Source organism: Mauremys mutica, chromosome 4 (genome assembly GCF_020497125.1).
Source record: "Mauremys mutica isolate MM-2020 ecotype Southern chromosome 4, ASM2049712v1, whole genome shotgun sequence".
Taxonomy (NCBI): Eukaryota; Metazoa; Chordata; order Testudines; family Geoemydidae; genus Mauremys; species Mauremys mutica.
The window spans coordinates 151,801,631-151,820,412 of NC_059075.1; the positions used below are offsets into that span (position 1 = coordinate 151,801,631).

Here is an 18,782-nt window from a genome sequence, read left to right on the forward strand (position 1 = left end):
TCTGGGGGAAAGCCTGAAGCCTGTAGCCAGGAGATACGTCTCATCGTTACGCCGGATGCGAGCGTTCTTGCTGCTGAGTCCGCTGCATCCAGAGAGGTCTGGAGGGAAGTTCTTGCCACTTTTTTACCCTCTTCAAGTAGGGCCGTAAACTCCGCGCGGGACTCTTGGGGGAGGAGCTCCGTAAACTTTCCCACAGATACCCACGTATTAAAATTATAGCGACTTAGTAGGGCTTGTTGATTTACCACCCTAAGTTGGAGGCCTCCAGCCGAGTAAATTTTACGGCCTAGGAGGTCCATGCGCCTAGCCTCCTTCGCCTTAGGAGCTGGTGCTTGCTGGCCGTGATGCTCCCTTTCATTCACCGATTGGACAACCAGGGAGGAGGGTGGGTGTAGAGATATTCATACCCCTTTGAGGGGGACCATATATTTCCTCTCTACTCCCCTAGCTGTAGGTGTAATGGAAGCTGGGGATTGCCAAATTGTGTCCGCATTGGCTTGTATAGTGCGGATGAACGGGAGAGCCACTCGAAGGGGTGCATCTGCCGATAAGATGTCCACGACTGGGTCCTCAATTTCAGCAACCTCCTCCATCGGTAAATTCATGTTCTGGTTTACTCTTCTCAAGAGATCTTGATGGGCCCTGAGATCGATCGGAGGAGGGCCTAAGGACGACGTTCCTGCTACGGCCTCATCGGGTGAGGAGGAGGAGGAGAGGCCCGGTACCAAAGGGTCCTGAGGGGGGTCGTGGACTGGCGGGGCACCATCTGCTTCAGGAGGAACCTCAGTGTCCACAGACTGAAGTGGATCCTCGTCTGTGCCCGTGGGGTATAACTACAAGAACTTGAACTATAAACACGATAAAGAGTAAATAACGACGAGAAGCTAGGGATGTGGAGATCAGCAACGCCGCTCTCCACAGTTCCAACGACCGTCACGGGCGGTAAGAAGGAACTGAGGGGCGGATGGGGCGGCAGGGGTATATATCCGGCGCTATAGCGGCGCCACTCCAGGGGGCGCCCAGTCGACCCACCGAGTGTTGCTAGGGTAAAAATCTTCCGACGAACATGCAAGCAGCGCGCGCACACCCTAACTGGAATGGATATGAGCAAGCACTCGAAGAAGAAATTCTTGTTATTAATCCCTAAATGCATGACCTTGCACTTTTCACTATTAAATTTCATACTATTACTATTATTTACAAGGTCATCCAGATCTTCCTGTATGATATCCTGGTTCTTCTCTGTATTGGCAATACCTCCCAACTTTGTGTCATCCACAAACTTTATTAGCACATTCCTGCTTTTTGTGCCAAGGGCAGTAATAAAAAGATTAAATAAGATTGGTCCCAAAACCGATCCCTGAGGAACTCCACTAGTAACCTCCCTCCAGCCTGACAGTTCACCTTTCAGTATGACCCATTGTAGTCTCCCCTTTAACCAGTTCCTTATCAACCTTTCAATTTTCATACTGATCCCCATCTTTTCCAATTTAACTAAGAATTCCCCATGTGGAACCGTATCAAATGCCTTACTGAAATCGAGGTAAATTAGATCCACTGCGTTTCCTTTGTCAGAAAAAGGAATTGGGGACAGAGAGTGAAAGCCAATCATGAGCACAACCTTCATTAGTTCTGTGGAACTGAGGTTGGGAATAAAGAGCAAATACAGTGGCCCCATTGGTATAGTGAGGGCAGAAGCTGCTGAACAGAGTTCCCTGCTGTCCCTGGACCTTGAGCGCAGCTCCATCTGCTTCCCCTGCAGAGGATCTTTCCAGCAGAGGACAGGGCTCTGTGCCCTGGAGCTGTTGTGAAGGGCTAAATGGAGTCTCGGTCTCTTTTCAGAGTCAATGCTATGGCCAATGAAGATTTAAAGCTACTGGGTGATTTACAGCCCACCTGCAGCTCCTGCCCTGGAGCTACCCTGCTGCTTAAAATCTGAGTGCAGCCCCTGTACCGCAGTGATGGCTGAGGTATAAAAACCCAGAGAGCAGAGCTAGTGACCCTGTCGGGAGGGGCTTGGGGTGCAGCCCCCTGCGGGTGCACTGGGAAGTTATTTCCCATATTTGATTTTACCCTCTAACTCTTCAGTGAGGCTTTTGTTTGTTGCCTTCAGCACCAGGTACGTGGCACCAGAACCTGGTGCCACGTACCACAGCTCCGCATCGGCTCACCTGGCATCTGCATTTCCTGTTGCGGCTTGACCCTATGAAGCACATCTAGGATGGCATCAACAGAGGAGACATGTTGAATCTGCTGCTCCCGGCTCCAATCCATGAAATTTTCCGCTGAGCAGAGGGACATAAAAACACCTCACTGAAACATGGGGTTTGGGTGCCAGGCTCCTTCAGCTTGGTCCTAGTGTTGTTGAGCCAGAGCCATGAGCTGGAGTTGGGGCAAAGCTGCCCTGCCCCAGGGGGAGCTCCCGGACAGTCTGTGCCTCAAGGTGGAGGGGGGCTGAATTTCTGGTCATCTGGGGGCCAGGCTGCACTTCCCCAGGCCAACCTCTGGAGGGAAATAAATGGGGGGAGGGGCGCAGAAGGAGGGGGTCATGGAGTATCAGGCTACGTGACTGTCTAGCACTCAGCCCGTACCCATCCCTTCCCACACTATACCCCCCTGCACAACCTCCCCCACACACATGCACAGAATAACCCTGCACAACCCCCTCACACAGACTATATCTTCCCTGGATTTTCCTGCTTTAAGGATGAGCAATGGGAGGGGGAGAGCAGACAGGAGCAAGCAGGGGCAGAGCTTGGGGGAAGAGGCAAAGGAGGGGCAGGGCCTCACGGCAGAGCAAAGGGCAGGACCATAGACTCATGCACCACCTATGGTCCTTTCTATCACAAAGGGAGGGAGCACGGGTTACAATCATCAGAGATGGATGAGGGGGGACCTGCAGGAACGGATGGTTCCACTGGAGCAAGAAAATGTGAGGAAGGGAGGAGGGAAGTAACAGTGAAGGAAAAGGAGCATGGGGTGGGGGGGTGCAAAGAGAGTGAACTCAGCAGTGGGGACATGGCTGTGATGGGAGGATGGGGTGGAGCAAACAGCCAATCTGAGAGAATAAGATCAGCAGTGAGGCACAGAGGATTGTGATTGGCTGGAGGGGAGAGGCAAGCAGTGAATCAGAGGAGAGGAAAAACCATCCAGGGTTTGAATTGTAGCAGGCAGATTCTGCTGGCACCCGGGCACTGGGAAGAGCTGGCCTAAGGATGGGGACATGGCTGGGGACACATGGGGGGCAGACAGTCCTGTCTACAGAGTGCCCAGGTTGGCCTCACTCCCTCCAGCCACTTCCAGGGTGAGAGGGGGAATTTGTTCCCTAGATGGGGATTGCCAGAGCCCACATAAATGGAGGGACTGGATGTGTCCGAGGACTGAGGCTGCAATCTCTGGTGTGGTGTCCAGCCCACCAGCTCACCTGGTGCTTTGGCTGCCCTCACCCGGGAGCATAGTGTGAGCCTTGGAGGCATGACACACGGGGCCCTGGTTCCTCATGGATCCCAGAGAGCACAAGTGAGAGAGGGCAGGTCACCTACAGTCCAGAGCCCCCCATGGGCTGGATCCCCTCATAGCCCAGTGAGAGTGACAGCTGCTGAGCTCTGCATGGGGCAGTGAGGAAAATGCATCCTGCCCCCTTTGTCATGGATTCACCCATGAACACAGTTAACAGATACACGGCCCTGGGGAGCTAGGACGAGAACTGGATCAGATCAATGGGCCCATCTAGCCTGGGACCCCACCTGCTGCCTGCCACCCCCGATCAGACTCATGGGCCCATCTAGCCCAGAATCTGTTGTCCCCTGCCACACACAGAATTGCTTTTAACCTAGTGCTGAAATGCAGCCGCTTCTGGGATGGGACGTGGCAGCTGGCTAACAGCCACACAGCGACACTGCACAAAAACAAATCTGGGACAGGAAGTGAAAGTGAATCATGAATCGACTGCTGTGGAACTGCAGTTGGGAATAAAGAGCAAATACAGTGGCCCATTGGTACGGTGAGGGAAGAAGGACCTTTGGCTGCTATGGGCCAATACACATGTTAACGGGCTTGTCCAGATGGCCAGTTAGTGTGTGGCAAACCGGTGTAAACCTACAGCACACTAGCCTGCAACTCTCTAACGTAGAAGTTCCCAAACTTTATGATGAACCCCCTTCTGGAGAGTCAAGTCACATGCATGCCCCCCTTTTTCTAAGGGGACAGGGGTGCCCTGTACCCACAAGGGGTGCCTGGTACCTGCCAGGGGCGGGTACTTACCATGTGGCAGTTGAGGAAGCCTCCTGCTCCCTGCAGTGGTTAGGGTGGTCTTAGGTGCCTGGACCCAGATCCCTGCCTGTCCCCCACCCACCACTGTGTTCAACAGGGCTGAGCTGAAAGGCCAGGGTCAGGAGGGGAGCAGACAGCTGCACCCACTGAGCACTGGCTCCCTGTGGAACAGAGTTCGCTGCTGTCCCCGGCCCTTGAGCGCAGCCCCATCTGCTTGCCCTGCACAGGCTCTTTCCAGCAGAGGACAGGGCACTATGTGCGGGTACAAAGGGTAGAGCCACCCCCTACTCCTGCTCTGGTGGCAGGACAGTAACTAGACCTGTGGTGCCACTCTCCGCTTGCAGAGTCCCTGGTGGCCTCCCCAGTAGAGAAGGGTAACTGCAGCTGCTATGGCAGGGTCAGTGCCTGCTCCTCCCGTGTTGGGTTCTCAGGGTGGCCAGCGCTGAACGGGGAGGTTGCTGGGAGCAGAAATCGGTGCCGTCATGGTGGATTTTGACACTAACCCACAGGTTGGGTGTCCCCACTGAGGTGAGTCAGTGTGGGACTAGCATTAGCCACCTGGTGTTGCCACTCATGCCCCAAATGTTCCTTCACACCCTCCCAAGGGGGGGGGAATGTGCCTCACAGTTTGAAAACTCTGCCTTGAAGAAAGAGATTATAGTTATCTACCTTCAAGCTCATCAACAAGGGCTCGGTTTGTTATCCACAGTACCCGGTGGAGTTTGTCTTTGCGCTCCCTCCCCCAGCTCGGCACCAGCTCGTACAGCTTCTGCATTTTCTCCACATTGGATCTCCCGGCGCTGATGCTCTGGTATTGCTCAGGGGTTAGCGTGTGCCCCCGAAGTAGCTTCAGGACTCTGTCCACTTCTGGGACTCTCTGGATCAGCTTCTCTCGGTGCCGGTCAACAAAGTATCCCCCTGGAGAGACACATTTCATTAAAATAAATGGCAATTGCTGATGTTAGTGCTCCACAGGGTAGTGGGGGGCATGCAGGTCCTTGGCTCCAACTCCTCCCTGCCCCTGAAAACCTCTCCCAGGGTGAATTGTCCCCCAGGGTCACACGGAGAGCGATTCTGTGATTTCCCACCCCTGGGCAGGCCCTGCCCCTCTCTCTGGGACCAGGAGTTCCTTCTCTCCCCTCACCTGCTTCGTCACCACAAGGAATCCAGACCCTGAAAGAGACATGAGCAGGGATGGGAGCAAATGTCACTTATCCAACAAAGAAGGTAGGTGGTCCCAGGCAGTGATGAGCTGCCAAAATCTTAACAACCGGTTCCCTATAAAAAGTTCTGATTTAAGGGGGGGGAGGGGAGCGGGGGAGAGGCCAGGGAGATATCGTCATGGGGCCGGAGGCCCCTGCAGGGCCTGGGCCAATTGCCCCACTTGCCCCCTCCCCTCTCCTCTGGCCAGCCCTGGAGCTTGCAGCAGCTACCCCCCACACACACCTTGCTGGGCCATTCAAAAAGTGGCAGCAGGACGACTCCAGAGCTCAGCTGAGCTGCCCAGCTGGTGCCGGCGGCTGGCCACGCTGCAGCTGGGAGAAGGGCTGGAGGAGCGTCAGCCTCCCCAGCTGGGAATCCTGGGAGCAACAGGATGGTCTGGCCCACAGAGCAGAGTTCTTTGCCCACCCTCTGGCCCTTTAACAACCGGTTCTCCACGGAGGTCTAATTTTAGCAACCGGTTCTTGAGAACCTGTGGGAACCTGCTCCAGCTCACCACTCCCAGGTAGAGAGGAGGGGGAGGTAAATACAACCCCACCACTTACTCTAGATATCACCCACTTCCTGATTTAGTTCACACTCCTGCCCTCTTTGGTTAAAGAGACTGTATCTGGGGTTTTGGCCTGGGCCAAACTTCACCCCTTCCCATATTCTGGAGGGGTTAGAATCTGACTGAATGTTACAAACACCCCAACCTACATAACAAGCCAGAGCAAGCCCCAGGGACCCAATCCCCCAGTTAGGAGTGGGTGTGTAGCTCCTATGGATGGGAAGGGGAGCGGAACTGAGACCCAGCCAATAGGGCAATGTGCAGCCCAGCTCTGCACTGTGCAACCAGAGCCAGCTCTGTCTGGAATGGACCCGACAGCACCAAATAATCTCAGCCCAGGGGGCAAACGCTCCCACAGGCTCACTGCACATTATAGTGATGTAATAATCCGTGCCCAGCTCTGATGCTGCAGTGCTCGGGGAAGGATAAACAGCCAGAGAGGTGATCTAGCGTCGCCCTTGGGATGGGATCAGGGTTCATGATGGGGAGCATGGGAAGCGGATTTCCCTGATGTCATTTATTTACCCTCCAGCTCTTCAACCAGGTCTCTGTTTGTTTCCATCGGTGGCTCGTAGAGCTGGTCCTTCTGCTGTTTGTCCCAGCCCGGCACCAAATCGTACAGCTTCTGCATCTTCTCCTGGCTGGTTTTCTCAGCTCTGATTGTCTGGTACTGCTCATCGCTCAGTGTGCATTCCAGATACTTGAAACCTCTCGCGAGGTGATGCTGCTGCAGCTGATACAGGTAGCACTCGAAATAATATTTCTCTGAGGAGTCATTAAAAATAAATCCTGAACTAATGATTATAGGGAACATGTGTTTTGTGGCACAGGGCAAAGGATGGGGTAGTCACGTCCTCCCAACTTATCATGCCTTTCCCCCAACTCTGCCTCCTCTGTGGCTGGGGAGGAAACAATTAAAAGAATTTTTCCTCTAAAGTTTCCGCCTCCTGTTGTGAATCCCCACTTAATGCTCACCTGGACCAAACCATTGATTGTTTCCCTCCCCCTACTGCTGGTGCTGGCTGTTTTGATGTGGCCGGGATCATATCCTGCAGGGGAGGAGGAAGACCAGAGGCTGCAGTGCTACCTCCTCCTGGGGGGTGGGCACAAAGCAGAGAGGAGACACATATACACACAAACACACACAGAATTAGGCAGACATGCACACTTTTAAGGGGGTTGTGATGCAGTAGGGAGTGGGGCGGATTGACCTGGGAATGTCGTCTAGTTTTACTGGGACTGTCTGCATGGGGGATGGGAGAGCAGGGGATGACTTTAATTGAGGGAAGGTACCTGAGCCTGTAACCTGAGCCAAGAAGGAGGTGAGGCAAGGTGACACCTTTGCCCAGGAAACTGGACAAAGGAAGATGGGGAGAGAGGGAGGGGGAGAGAGCCTGCTGGAGGGATTTTGGTTTCAGTTTGGGGCTGGCTATGAAGACACAGGGAACCCCAAGTCTGGGGTCTAAGATCCTTGCCCCCCAGAGGGACCTCCTCTGGTTCCCGGACCATCCTCACCCTCACCTTTTTTGGTTGCTTTTGCTGCTGTTTAGCTAGAGATCTGAGCAGGGTTTGGGGATGGATTATGCATTGAGGAGTCACCGTCACTCCCCCAGCTCCTGACCACATAGAGGGACATGCTGGGAACAGTGTCTGTGTTGGGGTGAGAGGTGTGTGGCATTTGGCTGAGGAGGGCAGTAGGAATGTGGGGGGATTGAGGAAGTGGTGTGTAGGTATTTGGTAGGGTGAATAGATGGGGATAGAGGGGTGAGTGCAGAGAGAGGGAAAGATCAAGGTCGGATGGGAACAAAGGTCTGAGAATCAGGGATTCATTACTGGGGATGGGGAGAGAGAATCTGATAATGCCGAGGTACTAAGTGACTTGTGCTCTACCAAACACCTAAAAGAGACAGAAAAGATGGGGTAGGAGGGAAAGAACATAGCACAGGGAAAGACAGAATAAGGGAAATGAAGGGAGAGAGGCAGAAAGATGGAAGGTATTAACATTCTCATAACTGTTGTTCCTAGAGGTGTGTTGCACACGTCCATTCCACTGTAGGTTTATGGGCACTCAGCTATCAAAGATTCTTTCCCTCAGCGGTACCTGTCAGGATAGCACGAGCACCCTCTGTGGCCTCACACCACTATGTGCGGGTACAAAGGGTAGAGCCACCCCCTACTCCCTCAGTTACCTCTTCCCAGAGAGATGAGTATAGAGAGGGGAAGGAGGGCAGGTTGTAGAATGGCCACAGGCAACACATCTCAAAGAACAACAGGTATGAGTCAGTTAGTAACCATTTCTTCTTCTTCTTCTTCTTCTTCAAGTGACTGCACATGCCCATTCCACTACATGTGACTCACAAGCAGTTCAAACTGGAGGTGACTCGGAGGCTACTGGAACAGGGATTGGAGAATCACACAACTAATTCTGGCCTCATCCCTGGACTGCTGAGAGATGGCATAATGAGAGTGAATGTATGGACTAATGACCAAGCTGCCACCTTACAGATGTCCAAGCATGAGCGAGACAGGCTGCAGAAGATGCATGAGTCCAGGTTGCCTGGGCAAATACCTTACTCAGAGGAGACACATTAGCCACGTGATAGCATGAAGAAATGCAAGAGGAAATTGAAGAAGAGATTCTTTGCGAGGACACTGGACTGCCCTTCATTCTACCTGCAACCACAGTGTACAGTTGCAAGGTAGATCTTAGTGGCTTGGTTAGATCAAGGTAAAATGCAAAAGCTCTTCCAATATTGAAATGTGGAACTTTTCCTCATTTTTATGTTTATGAGCTTTGGAAAGAAAGTAGGTAAGTTAATTGCTTGATGAAAATTGGAACCACCTTAGTAAGGAATTTTGGGTGAGAGTGAAGGTAAACTTTGTCTTTATGGAAAACCATGCAGGCAGCGATCTGTGTAGGTCTTTTCAGGAGACAATCGTTGAGGTATGGAAAAATCATTATTCCTTGTTTCCGAAGGTGTGCTGTGACAACTGTGAGGGTCTTGGAGAAGACCCTAGGTGAAATAGATAGACCAAAGGAGAGCATCCTGTACTGATAGTGGTCATTGCCTACCATGAAATTGAGGAATCATCTGTGAGTGGCACATACAGTAATGTGAAAGTAACATGTCATAGAATATCAGGGTTGGAAGGGACCTCAGGAGGTCATCTAGTCCAAACCCCTGCTCAAAGCAGGACCAATCCCCAACTAAATTATCCCAGCCAGGGCTTTGTCAAGCCTGACCTTAAAAACCTCTAAGGAAGTAGATTCCAACACCTCCCTAGGTAACCCATTCCAGTGCTTCACCACCCCCCTAGTGAAAAAGTTTTTGCTAATATTCAACCTGAACCTCCCCCACTTACTCCTTGTTCTGTCATCTGGTACCACTGAGAACAGTCTAGATCCATCCTCTTTGGAACCCCCTTTCAGGTAGTTGAAAGCAGCTATCAAATTCCCCCTCATTCTTCTCTTCTGCAGACTAAACAAGCCTAGTTCCCTCAGCCTCTCCTCATAAGTCATGTGCCCCAGCCCCCTAATCATTTTTGTTGCCCTACACTGGACTCTTTCCAATTTCTCCACATCCTTCTTGTAGTGTGGGGCCCCAAACTGGACACAGTATTCCAGATGAGGCCTCACCAATGTCAAATAGAGGGGAATGATCACATCTGTGAAAGTAGAATGAATTATATTGTAAAAATAAGAATGGATTAAAGAAATGTATGTACCTTTAAACATTTCTTATTTCTGCTTAAATACAGGTGCCAGGAAAAGAAACATTAGGCATAAACAATGGTGCTAATGGCAAAACATTAACAGAAGATTGGTAATAGTTAGTAAGGAAATAAGATATGCATGCCTAGCCCAGGTAAACTTATCTGATTCTTGTGGCACCTTAAAGACTAACAAATTTATTTTAGCATGAGCTTTCCTGAGCTACAGCTCACTTCTTCGGACGCATAGAATGGAACACACAGACAGGAGATATTTATACATACAGAGAACATGAAAAGGTGGAAGTATGCATAACAACAGGAAAAGTCTAATCAATTGAGATGAGCTATCATCAGCAGGAGGAAAAAAAACTTTTTGAAGTGATAATTAAGATGGCCCAGTCTTTAAGGTGCCACAAGTACTCCTGTTCTTTTTACGGATACAGACTAACAGGGCTGCTACTCTGAAACTTATCTGATTCTGCTTCCTTTGTTATCTTGTTAAGTTCTCACCCTTTTATCTGTATAAATAAGATAATTTGTGTCTTGCATAGTGCTCACATTATCTGGGTGCTATTAGCAGAGCGCTGTGCTAAAAAAACAGAGTGGTCTTACAAACTGTGAGTCCTGAGTCTAACTTTGACACATCCCTCAATCTGCTATAATGTCCCTACTTATACAGCCCAAATTGCCATTAGCCTTCTTGGCAACAAGGACACACTGTTGACTCATAGCCAGCTTCTCGTCCACTGTAACCCCTAGGTCCTTTTCTGCAGAACTGCTGCCTAGCCACTCAGTCCCTAGTCTGTAGCAGTGCATAGAATTCTTCCGTCCTAAGTGCAGGACTCTGCACTTGTCCTTGTTTAACCTCATCAGATTTCTTTTGGCCCAGTCCTCTAATTTGTCTAGGTCCCTATGTATCCTATCTCTACCCTCCAGCATATCTACCACTCCTCCCAGTTTGGTCTTGTAGATCAAGGGATGAAAACCAGTCTTGAACCTCTGGGATCGGACAAATTTGTTGTGCTTCCTGAGGTTGAGAATGGGACATTATCCTCCATTTTTCTTCTGGGTCAGAAAGTAGTGGGAATGGAGACCTTTCCCCCTGTGTTGCAGAGGTACAGATTCAACAGCACCAAGCTGGAGAAGATGGTTCACTTCCTTTCGCAGCAGATGCTAGTGGGAAGGGCCCCTGAAGAGGGATGGGGTGGGGGGTAAGGTAGATGGGGAGGAGAGAAGGGGGATAGCATAGCCCAATTGTATGGACCTGTAAGACCATCATGATTGACGTCCATGCATAGTAAAATGGACATAGTCAATGGCCAAATAGTGGGGTAGCATCTGTAGATGGTGCTGTCTGAAGGGGGATGACTTCAGACCCTCAACCAATACTGCCCTTTATACCTGCACATAGTTGTGTGAGGTGCCAGAGGGCATTTGTTCCACCCTGATGGGTACCAATGAGGGGGAAAAAAGTCTCCAGCAAAAACTGTGCATTGGGTGCACACATACTTGTTGTGGTATGATCACATGCAATCACTCAAACATATGCCAACCAACAGATGCCAAGCTCTAGGAACACAGAAATGGGCAGACAGGATCAGAGCCTAGGTCCTACAAATCCAGTGTCCTGTCTCTAGGAGTGGAAAGGACCAGATGCTGCAGAGGAAGATGTGAGAACCCCGCAGTAGCAGATGTGACAGAGGGAGAACAGACACCCCTGATCACTCTTCTCTATCCCCTTCCTTGTTTTGTAGAGTGAACAAGTCACCTCTGTAAGGTGAACAGTCCCTGTCCAGTCTTCCAGAACCTTGATCATTCCATCACCTTTCTCTGAAGCCCCTCGAAGTCTGCAACCTCCCTCTTGACAAGGGGTGAGCAGTACTGCACACCACGCTCCAGATGAGCGCGCTATCACAGGAATCAAAATGTGCAGAGAAGGAATGTGTAAGGGCCACGCATCTGCTGGGGAATGTGTGTTTGTTTTCCTGTCCCTTTTGCTGGTTCTGTGCAGGAAAGGGCCCAGGAGATTGCCGAGCTGGGAATGGGGGGGGGTTCTTTGTTAGGGATCCCTGAGATGGAGGTTCTGTTTTCCCCTCCCACCGGCCCTGTCCTGACGAGGAATTAAAGGTGTGTTAGAGCACGTTAGCTAGCTCGATCTGACCAATGCCTGCTGAAGTTCTAGTCAAGGCAAGATGTACTTAGCACGTGCTAAACTGATTGAATTAAAGGTGCCTTTGTGTGTGAGAGATACAAATGGAGTGGGGACAGGAGTTAGCTCCCCTCCACCCTTCTGTAAATCACTGCAGCTTCTTTCCCCAAAGCAGAGAGAAAACGATTGCAATTTCCCCACTGAGAGGTTAAAGGAGAGAGGGCAGAGAGGCAGCCCGCTTGAATCTCATACTGCCGCATGGGCTCCTCAACCAAGAGGGAGGAATTGGGAGAGCAGAGTAGGAGCAGATCTGTGGGAAAGACTCTCCACAGAGGCCAGGGGCAGCAGTGGGACTGGCAGATCGGAAATCTAAGGGGAATTGAAAACCTGAAGTCTTGGAAGAAGCGTGATTTGGAGCTCAAAATGCCTTCTTCCCCAATAAAGACCCCAAATCCAGCCCAAACGCTCCCACTCTCTCTCTTCTCTGAGCCCTCCTTGCCCTTCCCCCACTCATACACACACCAGAGCCCTTTCTGCCCTCCAGCCGGTATCACCTCCCTCAGTCTCACTTCCTTAGTGCTGGGCTGGAAACTGTTTCTGTGGTTTCAAGAGTTTCCTGTTCTGCATCAGGATGAACTGAGACATTTCAAGGGGTTTCAGCATAAACCAGGGGGTGACGGGGGAGAGAGAGCCACCCATCCCAGAGTAGCCAACAGCCAGCTGGTCAGGCCACTCATCTGGGAAGGGGGAGGCTCATGTTCAAGTCCCAGCTCTGCCTGCCTCAGGCGAGTGCCTTGACCACCTGGCTATTCTGGGCTGGGTCTCTCTCTCTGTGCAGAAATCCCAGGCTGGACCTGACAAACCTGCCCTGAGGAAAGTTTTATCAGAATCAATCAGCTCCTGCCAATTTCAGTTTTGACATTTCCCTATTTAAAAAACAAACAAAATTCCTGATCAGCTCAAAAATGTGTGCCCTGTAACTGTCCCCCTGGAGTTTCCTGACCAAACTCCCTCCTCTTCTAACTCTCTCCAGGCAGAACTCCACCAGCCACAATCAAAACTTACTTTACTAGGGATTTCTTGATACTTTAATTCAATCTGTTAAGACTTCAAATGTTCAGAAAAAGGAGAAATCTGCATGTGGCACTTCATCCACCAGTTTTTGAGAGGTTGGTAGGTAAACCAGGAAGGTTTGGGAGCCGTTACTCTAGCTCAGTGGTGCACAAACGTTTCCAGTCTCACTTCCTCCCTTACCAGTGCTGGAATTTGCCCCCCACCCCAAACTACTTGTAAACTGAAATAATTCCCTACTCCTGTGTCACTGCTGGCAGCCCCGCATAGCTCTGAAGGCAGTTCCCAGGCAGCAGCTGCTGGTTGGGGAGTTCATGTTGTTTGCAGCACAGGAAGGCTATTCTTTTAGTCCCACCCTGCAATACCCACTCCAGTTTTAGCCCACTCCTGCTAGTATAGCAGCAGGTCCGTCCCCCACACACACACCCACCACTGCTCTAGCTAATGACAGAGACAAGGTGGGGGAGTTAATATCTTTTATTGGACAAATTCTGCTGCCAACTAAGCGAGCCAAGCTTTCAAGCTCCACAGAGCTGTGGGCTGAAGAACAGCTCCAGGCAGCTCAAAGGCTGGTCTCCCTCATCAACAGAAGTTGGTCCAATAAAAGATATTACCTCACTCCCACTGTAGACTTGCAGACTCACCCCTGCAGCGCCTCCTGCTGGTGACTTCTGGGAATTAGCTCATTGCAGCCTCCAGAGCACCCTCTGCAGGCCAGTGATCCACCTGTCCTCTGGCCCCTGTGTCCCTCCCTGGACCCCAATGCCCCATTTACCTGGGGTGCTGCCCCCTGGCAGTAACCCCTCCACTATGGGTCTCCCTTCCCTGGGTAACCCCCAACTCTCTATCCCCATCTTGCCTCAGTAGATGACTACTGCCAGTCATCATCTAGCCCCGCACCCTGGGGCAGGCTGCAGTATCAGCCACTCAGCACTAGCAAGGGTGGGTTTGGACCTGCTGCCTTTGCCTACCCCTGGGCTGCCCTCTGCAACCCCCAGGACCAGTTGCCTTCTGCTAGGCCGCAGCCTGGGGCTTTCCAGGCTGGAGCTCCTCAGCCTCTCCCCAGCCCTGCTCCACTCAGGTACCCTGTCTCTAGCTCCCTGCAGCCAGGCCCATCTCCCTCTACAGACAGAGAGAGACTGATCCTTCTGGCTTCCCTGGCCTTCTTATAAGGCCCTGTCGCTCAGTTTGGGGCATGGTCCCAGCTGCAGCCACTTCCCCGAATCAGCCAGGGTTTTACCTTGCCCAGCCCCAGCCCTCTGCAGGGCTTTTCCAACCCCTTCCAGGGCTGGAGCCAGTGGTCACCCTGCTACACCCACCCTTGTGTCTCTAATGCCCTGGCACCAACAGGGTGACAACAGCACTGCAAACAGCTCTAGCCAGTATCCCACCTGTAAGAGGGAGGCTCCAGGGAAAGAGACAGACTGGGGGCCAGTCTCCCTGGCTCATTCCTTACCATTTTCCAGTGCATAAATGACTGTCTTGATTCTGTGTGCTAGGGCTTTCTTGTCGATGGCTCTCAGCACCTCCACAGCCACCTCCGCCCCATAGTCCGTCCCATAGAAGAGGAGGAGCAGGTCCACGAGGGCTGGGGGATCCGCATTTCTTAGGCTCCCAGAGGGGAGATGTTGGTATCCCTCCTTCGGCTGGATTTCACTCAGTTTGTCCTTGAATCTCTGCAGCTCCCTTTCTCCCAGCTTTTCCAGGGTCTCCAGCAGTTTATTCTCGGCCTGCTCCATGCTGCCAGCACCACTTGAGACGGTTCATCAAAGAGACAGGAGCTGCCGAGACAGAGAAGGGCTGTTGCATCTGAGACAGGAACCAGCAGCCGGAAATTACTCATTGCTCAGTTCCCCTCCTGGTTTGCTGAGCATGCCCAGCAACAGGTGGAAAATGCAGGCATTTGCTACTTAGGGTACAGTCGGCACGCACAGGAGCTGAGCAGGCTCAGTAACATCTGCGAACGCCACTGCCCTTCACCCTCCCGTCACCTGGCATGAGACTCTGCGGACCAGGGCCGGCTCCAGGCACCAGCCGAGCCAGCTGCTGCTTGGGGTGGCAGATTCTATGAGGCGGCATTCCACCCAATCCTAGGGCAGCATGGCTGCCCTTTTTTTTCCTTTTGCTGGGGGCGGCAAAAAAAAAAAAAAGCCAGAGCCAGCCCTGCTGCAAACTGTGTTTTACAGGGGTTAAAAGAGAGCAAAGGGAGCCAATCGGAGGGGGGTGGCCAGAATCTGAGCAGGGGGTGGGAATTCACTAGGATTGGGGGGAAGTGTCAGGCTGGAGCCTGGGTTAGGATAGGGGCTGAAGGGTAAAATCAGGGATGGGGGGAAGGAGCCAGGGTTAAGCCCAGGGGTGAGGCGCTGCAGAGGGTGACAGAGGGCAAAACCCTGGCACAGGCAGGGGCAGAGGGAGCAAGTTACCCTGGTGGACTGAGACACCAGTGTTTGCAAAAATGGGAGGGGGGCAGAGGGGTTTTTTTTGTTTCCCCTCAGTCAGTACCTCTCAGCATGGGCTTCCCAGGGTTCCGTTCTTAAAGGCACAAATAAGAGGCGTAACACATCTCCTGAAGGAATGAGTAAAGCAATAATAACCTGTGTCGATTTGCTGCAAACTTTTCTTTGGAAGTTTCTTCTTCTCGTATAATAAAGACACATAACACAACGGACCCTTCAGCATGTACATGATGGTCCTGATCCTCCAACACGGGGATTATTTGAAGTGTTAAATTTACCTTCTCTGGGACCAGGATTAGGATCACAGTTTTCTTCACATTTCCAAGAAAATCTCCTTTGCCTACATATGTAGGCACTATAACAATGTATTTCTCAGTTAGCTGACAAAAGTGCATGAAATGTAAATATTACCAGAAAAGCCTAAAATGTATTTGGATTTCCTAAGTATGTTATCCAGTGTATCCTACAAACAGTCCATTTTTGTTCATTGAGCAATTACTTTTAGTTTATTTTTTCAACATCTACTTATAGTCAGATATTGATCCCGCCCCACCTTACCAAAGGCAGGATGACCCATTCTGCATTCAGATATCTTTTATAAGCATATGCCTTGTAATGAATCTATGACTTTGAAAATATCTGATCATGGCTTAAGTGCAGCAGGTGATGTCAGCATCACATCCCCATCTTCTCTGATTATCAGAGAGGGCATTTTTCCATTCTGCCAAAGGAAGAAAGGTTGTCATGCACATCATGAAACAAGCCCTACAACTCTGTGAACGGTATCTTGACAGTCCATGGGGTGGACATCAAGGAACAGTCAAACCGACAATGGCCATGAGCACAAGATTTTATTGGGATGACAAAAACCATCGCCAATTGGGTCTGTACTGGAATAAAACTAAATCCTGCAATATGTCATTTACATTTTAAATGCAAAATTTACATTTACATTGCAAAGAACAATAATTATACCTTTGCTGTAAAATGTACAATCCCTTCCCTTGAAGTAATATTTTCATGCAAGAATTTTAGTCATCTTATTATTCCATCTAAACTAGGTTTCATGATGTCTGCATTGCCAGAAAGTGAGAAAGGAATTAAATCTGGATACCATCTTGACAAGCATAAAGATGAATGTTGGACTTTGAGACATCTACTAAATTTCTTCAGAATTTTTTTTTACCTTCCTTCCAATGTCAAAGCATTAAGAATGTTCTTTGTGTGGATTGCATATACATGATATCATGTATATGCAATCCACACAAAGAACAAAGAGCAATAGTAATTGCTCAATGAACAAAAATGGACTGTTTGTAGGATACAGTGGATAACTTCCTTTAAAAACTTAAGAAATCTTATAAAGAGAGAGTCAAAGATAATTGTTTATCATTATCCATTTTTATCATTGCTACATAATGTGGCCTTTCATTTGCAATGAATGCAGTGCATGTTAATGCACTAGGATGGCCTTCACCTTATGCCTTTTGGATTCCATATAATTTGTCTCAATAAAGATAGCCCCTTCAATAATCCATCACCATTTGTTACAGACCATTGCAGAAGTTGGCTGATGACATTGGGAGTGATTGGGATGAATTTCTTGGTGACATTTTCTTTGTGATCGAAACCAAACATAGCAATCAAAATGTCACCCTTTTGACTACTGTATGGCTTTGAAGCAACATTCCCAGACCAAGTCTCAGATAATTACAGGGTAAGTGTCTTTAAAAACCATCAGCTTTCAGGTGCATATGTTATTTGTGATTGTTCATTTTGCAAGTACAACTCCTTCTCCATTTGTTTACAAAGCCACCAACTTTCGAGGAACTCGGTGAAGAATACTACAAAGAGTACAGCATAAATTTGAATTATAGAAATGATGCTGACATTGAACTGGCTATTAGTAATATTTCTAAAGCACAAGAAAAGCAACAAATAGAGGATGCCAAAACTAAGACTTGTAAACATGGGAAAATAATATTCAAGGTTGGGGGCAGTGTCATGTTACTGAATGCAAGAAGGAAAACAAGAAAGGGAGGGCTGCTGCAACCTACATACCGTGGACCATACAAAGTCTGCACTATTGAGAGGTAAAGAGTTACATTGGCAACCATCTCGGGGAAACTTCTAGGATTTATGTGCAGTATCTCCCACTTAAAACTATTTAAAGAGCTTCCAACATTAGGAGCTGAAAACAGATTGCAGGAAAACATTGAAATGGAAACTGCAGTGAGTGATACTGGGAGAACAGTCACCTCAGAAGAGGTAGGAGAAATGGGAGGCGATGTATCTCACAAGCCTCATGACAGCAAAGTGATAAAGGTGGAAGTCACAGGCGCAGAAGACAAGGAATGTCTAGTGGCAAAAGTTGCAAGCAGAGATCCAAGCCATGTTGATGTCATGTTTATGGAGGATGGGAAAGACAAAGAATGGTTTCTCAAAAGCTATTGCTTATCACATATTTGTTTTTAAACAATTTGTTAACATATTTCCATTTATGAAGCATGTTAAAAGTTTCCATGTTAGAATGGCAGAATTCATGATGGTCAAACAGAGGAATAGGTAATTGTGTCACCATGCATATAATATGCGTTACATTTTTTTTCTAGTAAAATTTGTACAAACCCACAAGGTTACACGGAGCCTGGACACCAAAGTAAGAAAAATGGGTCTGTATGACACTGCATTTCGTGACCTGATGCTAGGAAGATGGCTAGGTGATGAGGTAATTGAAATAGCTGTAAACATGGAAGGTGACTGGATTGATTCCTCTGTCAAGAAGACCAAGACGAATGAAACTGGAGAAGGTAAATGTTGACAGGCTTTCATGCCCAGCATGGGCAAATCCCATTTTCAGGAAGGCAGTTAAGCGCAGTCTTAAACAGCAAAAACAATGCTATGTTGGGGAATGAGTAATAGTAAGCATGTCCTGAAACTAGGAAACACAATATAATCCACATTGACTGCTTTACTTCACCAGCAAGTATAACTACATTTTCAGTTCTTTTTTCAATGATCACAGAGTGGAATTCTGCAAAGTAATATATTATTGTTTCCTTTCAATGCACCAAATCATTGAGTTATTGTGCTAAGATGTTTTCCATTGGTATACTTTGGGATTGTCTGCACTTAATTTATACATAAGATTCAAATACAGCTGTGTACCAGTGATATAATTTCCTATATTGGGGGGTTTTAATAACTTTAATACCTGAAAATGGAATTGTAATAGAAGCCTTGAAATTCTGAGGACTGCAGTTTAGAAAATAAAATGCTAGTGCGAAGACTGTGTTATTCTGTTGGCACTGTAAATGTAAAGAATACAGGCTGCATTGTTGTATTCAAG

The 18,782-nt window shown here is 49.3% G+C and overlaps 1 protein-coding gene across 3 annotated transcripts in view; it reads right to left on the reverse strand.

Annotated features, from left to right (window-relative positions):
• Window positions 1-18,782, reverse strand: part of LOC123368297 — a 64,129-nt gene that overhangs the window by 36,490 nt on the left and 8,857 nt on the right. For 2 of the 3 annotated variants that reach the window (XM_045012973.1, XM_045012972.1), the window contains exons 2-5: window positions 14,434-14,758; window positions 6,569-6,808; window positions 4,942-5,190; window positions 2,172-2,285 (exon numbers count right to left, since the gene is read on the reverse strand). In XM_045012973.1, the coding sequence (XP_044868908.1) occupies window positions 2,172-2,285; window positions 4,942-5,190; window positions 6,569-6,808; window positions 14,434-14,716 (886 nt within the window). In that variant the 5' untranslated portion in view covers window positions 14,717-14,758. Of the gene's footprint in view, window positions 1-2,171; window positions 2,286-4,941; window positions 5,191-6,568; window positions 6,809-14,433; window positions 14,759-18,782 lie in introns of those variants that run through there. The other variant, XM_045012974.1, reaches the window with a different exon arrangement.